The sequence below is a fragment of the Alligator mississippiensis genome, chromosome 1 (assembly GCF_030867095.1).
Source record: "Alligator mississippiensis isolate rAllMis1 chromosome 1, rAllMis1, whole genome shotgun sequence".
NCBI lineage: Eukaryota > Metazoa > Chordata > Crocodylia > Alligatoridae > Alligator > Alligator mississippiensis.
In genome coordinates this window covers 450214201-450226166 of record NC_081824.1, presented here as the reverse complement: position 1 = coordinate 450226166, position 11966 = coordinate 450214201, and the positions used below count along the sequence as shown (strand labels likewise).

General features: G+C 53.6%; 1 protein-coding gene across 3 annotated transcripts; it reads right to left on the bottom strand.

The window, feature by feature from the left end:
- Positions 1–1115: 1115 nt before the first annotated feature.
- On the bottom strand, positions 1116–6206 carry LOC132248411 (uncharacterized protein SPEM3-like). 3 transcript variants are annotated; one of them, XR_009459599.1, is made up of 3 exons: positions 5175–6206; positions 4385–4562; positions 1116–2107 (listed from the first exon to the last, which is right to left on the bottom strand). XR_009459599.1 is itself a non-coding variant. In XM_059721385.1 (2 exons), exon 1 carries the CDS (start codon positions 6131–6133, stop codon positions 5198–5200), a length of 936 nt encoding a protein of 311 aa, XP_059577368.1. In that variant the 5' UTR covers positions 6134–6206; the 3' UTR covers positions 1116–2107; positions 5175–5197. The 3 variants fall into 3 exon arrangements, 1 of the variants encoding a protein (XP_059577368.1); XR_009459608.1 differs by lacking the exons at positions 4385–4562; positions 5175–6206 and adding an exon at positions 3882–4364; XM_059721385.1 differs by lacking the exon at positions 4385–4562.
- Between the last annotated feature and the right edge of the window lie 5760 nt (positions 6207–11966).

Genomic DNA, 11966 nt, shown 5'->3' with positions numbered 1-11966 from the left:
GCCAGCTCCCCTGGATGGAGAGAGACAGGTGGTGCTGGGGGCTGCTGGGGTCAGGGAGGCTTGTGGGCATCAGGAGCGGTGCAGTGGCTAGGAGAAGCCCTCCCCTCCTTCACTTCATGGATGGGACTTGGCTCTTCTTGGAGGTACGTCCCTTCTGCTTTTTGCTCTGTGCTCTCCCTCCCAGTGTCCTTCATGACACCCCCCTCCGCCCCCCACCCCGGTCCTCTGGGAAATAGTCTTTATGGGCTTCCTTGCTCCTGCCTTGGCCAGTGTGAGCAGGGTCTAGTTGTGGGCAGTTCGCTGCAGTCTCAGTCACAAGCTCAAATGTGTCTGTCCTCAGAGGGGAATCCCAGCATGTCTCAGTCCTGGAGCTCAGGGGACAAGACTCCTTAGGGAAGGAACAGCTGAGGGTGTGCTACCATTGAGCCGCCCTGCCAGAGACTTCAGATTGCTTATGGGCAGGAAATGCCGATGACCCGTATGCAGCATGCAGAATTTTGCAAATGCCTTTTATGTTTGTGATTTTCCTCTAAATATCTTCTGATTGAAATGTGAAAAGGGAAAACTCCTGGTAGTAAAAATGGTTTCAAATTAAAAAAACAAACAACTAAAACAAACGGGTTTTTGTTTTAAAACCAAAGATTCCAACACACAATGTTTCAGTGAAGAGCTGATGTTTTTGGTATTCGATTAGAGCCAGCAGAGGCACTGTCAAACCAGTAATGCCTAAGCCAGCGAGGGCAAGCACCGTCTGCCCGCTACAAGGGATCCTCCAGGCATGCTCTACGCCCACCCATGCCTGCAGCTGTTGCCCCAGCTCAAGCCCCAGTTACTCCTCACACCCCTACTGCATCCTCAGACCGTGCAGCCCCCCTCCATCCCACCACGTGCCTTGCCCTATGCCTGCACCACACAGCTTCCCCCCACCTGCCCATACAGGCGCCCTGCACCTTGCATCCCCCCAGCCCCACCTGGCGCTCCCAACTCTCATCACCATGGGATCTCCAGGCAACCCATGGTTGGCAGGGATCCCCATGCCTAGCCACGTGCATCCCCTCCCACACCCCCAAACAGCATGAACTCTCATACTGTTCCACCTAGGAAAGAAAACGTGCCACATTTTGATTTTGTTTTATTTTAACTTTTTTTTAATGCCATGCCATCCAAAGTACAGGTAGCACGTCTCCCCATCTGGTGGAGGGACTGGAAGTGGAGATAGAAGCAATGGAAAATGCTCCTGCCCCCATGCTGGTGGGGAGGGATATTATAGAGCTGGAGTGTAAGCGAGCAGCGTGGGGAAACTTCCTAGATCCCCTCCGCATTGATGTAGTGACTCGCTGGCAGAGCAAGAAGGTGAGGAGGGGAGGTAGGGAAACCGCCCAGAGCCAAGTAACCCAGTTGGCTGTGGAGGCAAGAGGGGGATAAGGAAGAGACCCCCCGACTGCAGCAACCAGCTGGCTGCTGAGGGAACCAATGACCCTGGGGTCAAGCTAAGTGACAGCCCCAGGGAGGAGCCCAGTCAGTCAGTGGCAGAGGAAGCCGAGGCTCTCAGGGAGGAATTAGAGAACATCCCAGTGGAGGAAGGGTCACCCCTTAGGGAAGCACTTGAACTCCCTGCTGATTGCCTAGCTGGGCAGGAGTTCAAACCCCAGCTTGGAGGAACTTTGACGGGTGGCCCAGGCGCAGAAACAGGTCACCCCAGATAAGAGGGAACAGGTGATCTGGGATAAGTGGGAACCAACGATGCGGCTAGGACCAGCCCTGACTGCATCATGAAGGACTTCCATGAACTGGGAGACAGCCTCAAGAAGACTGGAGCACAGGTTGTATTTTCTTCCATCTTTCCGGTCGGCAGCAGCTGGAGACGCCAGGGTGGCTGCATCAAAGAAGTTAACCGGCGGCTCCAGAGTCGGTGTCTTCAGGAGAGCTTCGGATTCTACAGCCATGACCAGCACTTGCAGGGAGGAGGCTTCCTGGGAGATGATGATCTTCATCTCTCCCCCAGAGGTAAGTATCTGTTGGCCCGCAGCTTGGCTGATCTCCTCCCAAGAGCTTTAAACTAGGCTCGATGGGGGTTGGGCAACCAGTAGTCAAAGAGAGCCCAGGGCTGGTAAATGACAAACAAGATGCCAGATCACACCAGGTAAGTATTAAGGGGTTGGTAAGCCATAAACAAGGCACCAGACCACATCAGGTAAGTAATAAAGGGAATATATGCCATCAAGGCACAGGGACACCAAGAGCCCCCTTTGGGGGATTAAAATGTCTTTATACAAATGCCAGGAGTATGGGGAACAAGCAGGAGGAGCTCGCACTCTTGCTTGCTAGCACCCAGTACGACCTAGTCGGACTAACCGAGACATGGTGGGATTCTACACACGACTGGGCGGTAGGCATTGAGGGGTATAGGTTGTATAGGCGAGTGGCCATCCTCTGGACACTCTCCAGATTCCCTGCGTCCCTCCTGAAGTGCAGCGCCCAAAACTGGACACAGTGCTCCAACTGTGGCCTGACCAGTGCTGCATAGACGGGGAGCATCACCTCCTCTGATCTATTAATCATGCACCTGCTAATGCACAACAAGGTGCGATTGGCCTTGTTGATGGCCTCGTTACACTGCCGGCTCATGTTCATCTTGGAGTCAATTATGACTCCAAGATCCCTCTCTGCCTCCGAGCTGCTGAGAAGGATACTCCCCAACCTATAGGTGTGCTGGGGGTTCCTCCTTCCCAGGTGGAGTACCTTAAATTTATCTTTATTAAATTGCATCCTATTTCTCTCTGCCCATTGATCCAACCTGTCCAGGTCAGCCTGAATCTGCTATCTGTGTTGGTCTAAAGACATGGGCAGACAAGGCTCTATGGGTCAATGTGATATTTTTTATTAGGCCAGCTAACCCTGCCCCTGCCCTACTGACTCCCTCCCTCGATCTGCCCCCCCCCACACTCCTTCCCCCCACACCTACCAGCCAGACGCTGCTGTCCAAGCTGCCGGGCTGCAGAGCAGCAATCAGATCTCTATGACCCGCTTTGGCAGCTCAATAATCAGTCTTTGGTTTCAGCCCAAAAATATCTTTCAGTGCTGCCCTAATAAAAAGCATTCCCCTAAATCCACTGCCAATCATTAACACCAGGCTCCCACCCAGACCAGTACACACCCACCTGCACCAGTAAATCCCTCGGTTCATAAAACCAGCTGCACTTGAACCATCATTTCTCAGCCCTTCTGCGGGGTGGAAAAGAGCCCGCACCAATTAAACATACATTGAGTATGTGGTGACAATGGTTATGAGTCGGTACTTTCAGGGATCATTTCTGTAGTTGATGCCTAGAGAGGGGTATGTAACAGTGATTTATTAGTGGTGTAGCCTACACCCTTTGCTACTGGGTGTATTTAGATGAGGGTCCCTCATTATCTGGCCATGTCCTCAGCAAGTCTCGGCTACTGAATCCCTCCCGTCAGGAAACCTCTTTGGTGAACGGAGGCTTGCCCTGACTAAGGGGAGCAGCGCAGGCGTCTGCAGTGCGTGCCACGGTACACTGTTCTCACGCTGCTCGCCGTGGTTTCAAGTCATCACTGCTCAAATCCTGAACGGCTTCTGGTTGAGTTTTACCAAGCCAGGCATGCAAACACCTCCCATCTTGGGAAAAGAAAAGAAAAGAGAAACACTTGGCTGCCAGGGATAACCCGAGCAACTCCTCAGCTGAAGGATCTCTCACACAAAGGATCTGGAGGGACACTCTGCATTTCAGTATCGATCCAGGAAGAGGCGATTGCCATTTACATCAGCCTAACCTATCCACAAAGGACAAACCGGAGTACAGCGCAGGTTCATCCTACAAAACTGATCCATGTATTATCTGCAGATCCAGAGTCTTTACCTGCACCCGTCAGCCTGGCACATGAATGGCACGCATCCTCGCAGCTCACCCCCGGGCTCCCCGTACACGATTGCAGGTCTCCTTGACTCCATCTATCTCGACACATTTATTCTGGGAGGAACCTGACAGGCTTCAGTGTCCAGAAGTAGGCGGGGGAGAAAACCCCGGGTTTAGAAAAATCCACTTGAGGAAGAGAAGGGCAGGGACATTTGGACATCCATGGAAAGGGGCTGAGGAAAAAGGAGGTGCTGTCCTGCAAACAACTCAGGAACTATGAGATGTCAGATGAACAGTGAATAAGGGCGAATTACAGGCGTCGTTCCTCCGATGCACATCTAGGAAAGCAGGCAGGGACCTGCTCTCCAGCCCAGCCCAGGGGCACTGGATGCAACGACTCTGCAGTGCAGCTGGATTTTATGGTGCGATCGTGTGGTGGCTGTAAAGTCCAGGCAGGCAGGCCTACAAGAAGGGGCCTTAGCACCTGACCCCCCACAGTCTCTTACCTTCATGTGGCTGAGGAGGGGCTGGAGGAGCCCCCAGAGCACAGGACGCTCCGTCTCCATCCCTGCCTCCATCTCCCAGCTCTGTCACACCAGGGGATGCAGGAACTGCTGCAATCTCACATCCAAGCCCGAGAAGAGTCACCCGCAGCTCCCACCTCTCATGAAAATCTCAGCGACTCTAAAAGAATAAAATGAAATACAAATAAAAAGGCAACGTATGGGCAGCCAAGACAGTAACTGTGTTCCTGAGCTCTGCATGCACCTGTGCTAAAGAAAACTCATCTCAGTGGTACTAGTCAGTCCTGCTCCTCCCAGCAGCTCCCCAACCCCCCCCAAACGCCCTGAGATTTAAACCAGAGGTGCTCCTGCCCCGCGCCCCCTCCCCACCCGCCACCAAAATCTCCCGCGGGGCAGAACGGATCGTGCCCACGGGCAGGACCTGACCTGCTATTTCAGTTGACACCAACACAGTAAAACAGGAGGTAGAAAGAGAAGCAAAGCCCTGAACGCACCAGACCAGCGGGGGAAGCCAAGCACGTGTGGGTGGGATGCCACAGCCCGAGGGTGCAGCGGGACCAGAGGTGCTGCCCGCACTGCCCCGGCCCAGCCCCGGGGATGCGCAGGACACGCGGGGACCTGCCTGGTGCGGGCAGCGCAGCTCCGCCACGGCCGCCTGCCCGCGCCCACCTCGTCCTGCCCGGCCCGGCCCGGCCCGGCTCGGGGGCACTGGGACTGGGACCCGGGCGGCGCATGGGTGGAGGGGGAGAGAGATAGATACAGATCTCGGTACCTTGTATACAGAGGCACCTATGTCTACTCCAATATAACAACACGGGGTCCGTGCCTGTCTGTCCCCACGTCCTGGAGCCGCGGGACAGGGGGACCGGGGCGTTTGCAGCCGGCAGGGCCGGGCCGGGCCGGGCCGGGCACTGCGGGAGGCGGCGGTCGCAGCCCCGCTTGGCCCGGCCCGGCCCGGCCCGGCCCGTGCGCTCCCCCCGCGGGGCCGGGCTCCCTCCCCTCTGCTGCCCGCCGGCTGCGGGGCTCGGAGCGGGGCAGCGCCGGGGCCGGGGCCGGGGCCGGGGCCGGGGCCGGGCAGGAGGCGGCCGGAGCAGAGGGGGAGCCCGGCCGCAGCCGCCCCGCCGCCCCCGGCCCTGCGCCGCCCGCGACCTGCCGGGCTCTTCCCGGCACCCCGGGGGCTCCGGGCCTCCGCCGGCCGCGCTGCCCAGGCTGCCCCGGGGGGTGGCGGGGGCCGCCCGCGCCGGACAAGGACCCCGGCCTGCGTGTGTGCGCGTGTGTGCATGCATATTCCCGCACGCGGGCACGAGGGTGTGCATGTCTCTCCATTCTGTATGTGCATGTCAGTGTACATGTGTCTGTGCATGCATGTGCGTGTGTCTGCGTGCATGTGCCTGCATGTCTGTGCATATGTGCATGTGTGTTGATGTGTGTGCATGTGCATGCATGTGCATTTGTGTGTGCATGTCTGTGTGCATTCATACATGCATGTGCCTGTGTGCATGTGCATGTCTGTATGTGCCTGCCTGCATGTGCATGTATGCTGTTTGTGCATGCGTGCATGTCCATGCATACATGCATGTGTGTGTGCATGCGCTCCTCTGCATGTGTGTGTGCCTGTCTGCACATGTGTCTGTGTTCATGGCAGAAGAGTATATTTGTGTCTGTGTCCATGTGCAGAGAGTGAGTGCCTACAGTGCGCTCCTGTCTGCATGTGTGCGTGAGTGTATGCATCTGTGTTCATGGCATGGAGAGCGTGTTAATGTGTCCTCATGCAGAGTGAGTAGAGAGCACACCTGTCTCTGTGTGTGTGCGTGCATGTGTATGCGTCTGTGTTCATGGCAGGGAGAATATGTGTGTGTCTGCATGCCCATGTGCAGAGAGATGGTGCGTCATGAAGGACACGTGCCCACGGAGGTGACGGGAGCACGACGGTGGCGGCGGGAGAGTGGCGGTGCGAAGCGGGAGCTCCTGCAGGCGGCACTGGTGCTGTCAGCGGTCGGAGGGTGGGGGGTGGTGGCGAGCACTGACCAGGGGGCAGCAACCACCCAGAGACCTTGCCAGCAATGTCGGCCGTGCATTTTTGTAGGGGGTGCAGTGCCACGCTCAGGGGGGGCATGTGTACATGCGTGCATCCCTACACATTGCCCCTGTGGTAAGTAGAGTCACACAAGGAACAATGGTCACAAACTGACAGAGAGCAGATTTAGGCTAGGTATCAGGGAAAACTCCTTCAGAGTAAGGGTGGCCAAAATTTGGAGTGGGCTCCCAAGGGAGGCGGTGCTGTCTCCCACCTCGGGGGTCTTTAAGAGAGGGCTGGATAGGCACCTGGCTGGGGGCATCTGGCCCAGCGCTCCTTCCTGCCCAAGCAGGGGGTCGGACTCGATGATCTGTTGAGGTCCCTTCCCACCCTAGCATCTGTGAATCTGTGAATCCGTGCTTAAAGTATACCATTTTGTCAGCCTTCAGACCTAGGAGACTTCACATTTTGTCATGAGAGCACGCTACCAACTTCCAAGGTGGTTAGCACGTGGGCACTGCTTTATAGTCATTTTTTTTAATGTTTGCATGAACTGATCTCCCCAAGCTCACAAAATGACTTTTTAGTCTTCTACTTCACCTCCCTTTCCCAAACAAGGCCACGGAGCCACTATAACAAATGTATCTTGTATTTCACTCTTAGTGACAAAAGGGATTTATCTAATCTTCTTATGCCGCTGCTTCTGTCCCTGGAGTAGCACACCAAGAGAGCATCGAATCACCAACTATGGGACTGGAAGAGACGTCGGGGCCGTCTAGTCACCCCCTGCTCAAGGCAGGAGCACGCCCTACAAACCCGTCCAGCCAAGCATCAACCCTGCTCGTACGCATTGGCAAGCATGGAGATTGCACAACTCTCCGGGTAGCCCATTTCCGTGTTCCAAAAAACCTAAAAAAAATCACCCTCATATAGAGCAAAAGGTCTTATATCGAACCAAAATATCCCCTGCTGCAATACTTGATTTACTCTGAGTCTGTTGCTGTGGCTGAAGAAAACAGGACACGTCTCCATCCTCTCCATGACCACCTCTCAGGGATTTGAAGACATCGAGCTCTCGAGGACTAATCTCACAACACAGTCGTTCAACCAAGATACGTCCATCTTCCAGTCCGTTCATCCCAAACGAAAGAGATAGCGCCATTATCGTTAAGGAAGCAGGCAGGGAAGGTAACATGAGGATGGCAGAGAAGGAGCATTACCTCAAGGCGCAGTAAGCACATGATATCCATGAAAGAGCCTCTTCAGCCGCAGCTCTGGTGAAAGGGCTGTTTGTCCAAAGGCAGAAGAGGGAGATCCAGGGCACGGATCTGGTTAAACATTTCGCCCTCCAGAAAGGGAAAGGGCTTGAAGGGAAACTGAGGGAAGTTGCCAATGAAAGTGGTGCAATGCTGAGAGACTGGGAGGATCCACAGCGTCAAAGGGCCGACAGTAGGCAGCAAGTAATACAGTGTATTTCCCCCAGCTCAGAGCTGGGAGCCAGCGGGAGCCCCCCGGCCTACAGAAATAGAGGTTACGTCACCGCAGGGAACACGTGTGAGATAGACCTGGGCCGTATGTTCTTGTGCACACACAATAAATGGTGTTCGTTAGGAGCTGTTGTTGGAGTCCCTTTCCTCATCCGCTGTCACAGTGCCCTGGAGGGAAACCCTTGCAGGGTCCAGTCCTGGTTGGAGTCCCTCCTTGTGAGTACCATCAGGTCGTGTGCAAGCCAAGCCCTGTCTCACACCCGGTGGCTGATGCAGCGGTGCGGCCGGACACGGCCGAGACGTGCAGGTGGGCAGACCCGGAGAACGTGACACGCATCACAATGGCCCCTTCTAGAACCGGCTCGTCGCCGTGCGGCTCTTGGAGACGCACACAGCAGGTCAACTGCTCCCGACCCGACACTGGTTGTTGTCAGGTCACACCCGTGTCCTTGCGATCACCCTGACCGCAAGGGTAAGTGTGGGCAAATGAGGGGGGTGTTTGCACCCACACTTGGGGAGTCCTAGGGTGGGTGACTTGTGGCTGGGGGTATTGTCACTTTTATGCTTTCGTTTCTTTCCTAAACATGACTTCAGTCCGCTCCAGTAGCAAGCCAAGGACTGAAGACTAGGTGTGCTTGCCTGCCATGGGGGGAGGCGGGGGGAGTGCTTGGAGCGATGAAGTTTGCCGGGGCAGGCATGGTGAGGGGTGCAGCGGAGGGGGCAGTGAGGATGTGGATGGTTGCTTTAGGGTTTCCATATTTCCAGGTCCAAAATGCAGGACACCTGTCACATGGCGGAGGGGGGACGGGGGGATATGACAGTGTGAGGGCAGGGACATGCCAGTGCCCTGTCACTGCCCATGCTGTTGCCCCTCAGTGCCAAGCCACAGCCCCCGCCAGCCCTGCTGCTGCCCCTCACTCCCAACCCACTGACCCCAGCCCTGCCAGTGCCCCTCACCCCCAAACTGCAGTACCCTGCCCCCCGGGCCATGATGCTGCCCCTCACTCCAGACATCAAGTAACTGGGAATTACTGGTTGTGGTTTCAACTTGCTCTTCCTTCTTTCTTTCATACAGCTACAGAAAACTGGAGAGCTTGTTATCCCAGGATACAACCATGGGATCCTTTGGAGACACAGGAAGGTAAATCAAATAGAGATGTCAATTCTCACTGTTATACGCTTTTTTTGCCTCGCCGAATTTGAGAGATTCAGGTGTTACTTGAAGAATGCAGTGCTCAGCAGATCTTCACAATGTGTGGTAAGGAAATGAGTAGTGCGTGTGATCAAACACTCCTGTCGCTGTCGACAGCAGCACGTGATGTTAAATGTGATAATGCCATCTCCGTGTAACGACTCTGTTTTCATGGCGAGGGGAAGGGCAGAGAGCTGCACTGGAAAGAAGATGGCCCAGCCAGGTGTCTGTGCATAGCGGTGGAGTGAGCTCTGGAGCAGGACCAGAAAAGATCCCCCGAGGCCCGCAGACGACAATGAAGCCTTACTTCATTTTCATTTCCCCTCTTTATTCTAGGGAAGGAGAAGATGCTATTGAGGCTAACTTGGCCCTGGTTGAACACTGAGGAAAAGGGCTGAGGGCTCAACCCAACAAGAACAGTTTTTCTGTTGGCTTTTTTGGTAATTGAACTGACCCCTAAATTCTGCTTCCAGTTTCATTGGTTGCCGTCCATTGACTCTGGGGGATTTACATAAGCAAAACCTGATTATTAAAGTGTTTTGTGTTGGATGATAGCCTTGAAGGGTCTTCTTTGGGGTCTTCTTCTCCTTTAATGCCTTAGTAGTCCCATCGATGCACTGTTTCTTTTCCAAGTTTCCTGCTTTAATCTATTTTAAAAATGTATTTCTATGTGTTTAATTGGGTGTCCAGCCTGGAAGAAACTCCCCGCAGTGGTGGTTCATAGCTTCATAGATGTAGGGTGGGAAGCGACCCGAGCAGATCATCGAGTCCGACCCCCTGCCCTGGGCAGGAATGAATACTGGGCTCATATGAGTCCTGGTACGTTGAAGCTCATGTGACCCAGCTGGGTAGTTATCCAGGCTCCTTGGAAAGACCCCCAAGGTAGGAGCCAGCACCACTTCCCTTGGCAGCTGGTTCCAGATCCTGGTCGCCCTGACTGTGACCCTGAGGGGTGCAGTCACCTGCCTTGGAAATCTTCAGGAGGAGACGGGAATGTCACCGCGCCACGGTCACTTGACCCCCTGTGTCTTGTCCTGCCTGGTGCAGGGGTGGACCCGAGGATCGACAAGGTCCTTCCAGGCCTGACAGTGCATGAATCGACGAACAGTTTGCTCCCCACGTAACATCCTGGTCTCCCCTTCTCACGCTGGACTTCAGGCTCTGTGGGCTTCTTTTGGATTTCAATTTCCATTTTCTAAACGAGTTGATGCAAACAGTCTCCTAAAACTTGCTATTTAATATCATAACACTTTTCTTTCATGCCTTCCTGCTTCCTTTTTTTGTTAAGAGGTCTGGCTCTGTGGCAGTGTGCTCATGGTCCGTGTCTCCATTATGGCATGCTTTTGAAATTAAAGTAAGGATATACATTTATTTAATTTTAACTTTAGGATCTTCCCCATTTTTCTTTACACAATTCCTCTTTCTAAAACACAAGACCACGGCACTAAGTTGAAATATTCTTCTTTATGAATCCTGTGGTATTAATACCATTGGACTAACTCTGGGTGTCTGTCTTTCTACTGCCTGCTGGAGCGCGGTGATGTCCAGGCTCTGGCAGACTCGGTTCATATAGTTTGCTCCAACGTGCTGCATTTCCAGCGTGTCAGAGCAGGCTCCCTGCCCGCGTATAGGAGCTCATAGTGACTCACTGAAATAATAGAAAAGTTTTTGCATTTTGCTTTTAGTAATGCATGCTTTCAGCAATATTGTGCTCACCTTCTGTATCCATTTCTTCAGCTTTCATTTTAAGGGTTTTTGTCTTAAGAATGATACATTTCATCTATCAGTTATCAAAATTAGACTATATGCCATTAAGAGGAAAACAGTATTCATTCATGAGATGCTGCAGGAGATTTTCAATCGAAGACAGAAACATACTGTGTCCTAGGCAGGCATTTCTAATTCGTCATCCTCTCAGTGTTGCCTAGGCGCAAAGCTCTACTTTATAAATCCTGGGGGAATCTCACTTCTTCCAGCAGTTTGGATGAGAGGTTTTTTCATGGACTCCTCCCCTCCAGGTTGCTGTGGCACAGGCTGTTTCCCTCCCGTCCATGTTACCCCCTTATGGTAATTCAGACCATTGCTCACATGAGAAAAGATGATCAGGACAGCGGTTACTAGAACTTCATTTCCCTGCACTGCAAGAAGTGTTTTGTCTTGCCTACAATGTAAATGCAAAACACGGAAATCTTCACCACTGTTTAGTCTTCCTGAAACTTAATTCAACATATCTCAGCTCAGAGGACACACAGTAAAGTACATGAAATGAAGTTAAGTTAATAATCCTCGCATTTTCTTTTTAACTTCTCCCTCTCCCATTGACATGGATCTTCTGCCACCTTGGCTGCAATGCTTGTGGTTCCCCTGTCACTTGTTGTGCACATAATTCAGCACTAGTCCTTCACTCCTGGAGAGACTGTCCTGTCATTTCAGACCTGTCCCCTGGATAACGTCTTTCCATCGTTCCCCCTCATTCTTCTCCCTCAGGCCCTAGCTATCAGGTGTGCTACGTGTCTGTGTATCTGCCGGGGGTGGCCGAAGGTCAGTGGTATGTCCAGTCTGTATTTTGGGAAGCACTTTGCAATCTTTCAGGATGAATGACGATGCATGGATATAAAAGCAGGGCACAGTCATTAGGCGTGTGTCTCCACATGCAGGGGCATGCGGTTGCCACAGCAAAAATAGAGGTGACATAAATTTCCTTTATGCTGCGGTGCAAGCCCTTGCACATGGGATTGGTGCAGGGCAAGCTGTCTTGGGTGGGGGTGGGAGGCTGGAGCCAGCAGCTGTGCTGGCCCCAGCAACTTGACTTGGGGCCTCCCAGGGCAGCAGTGGCAGCAATCCTGCTGCTTGGAGCCTGCCCAGGTG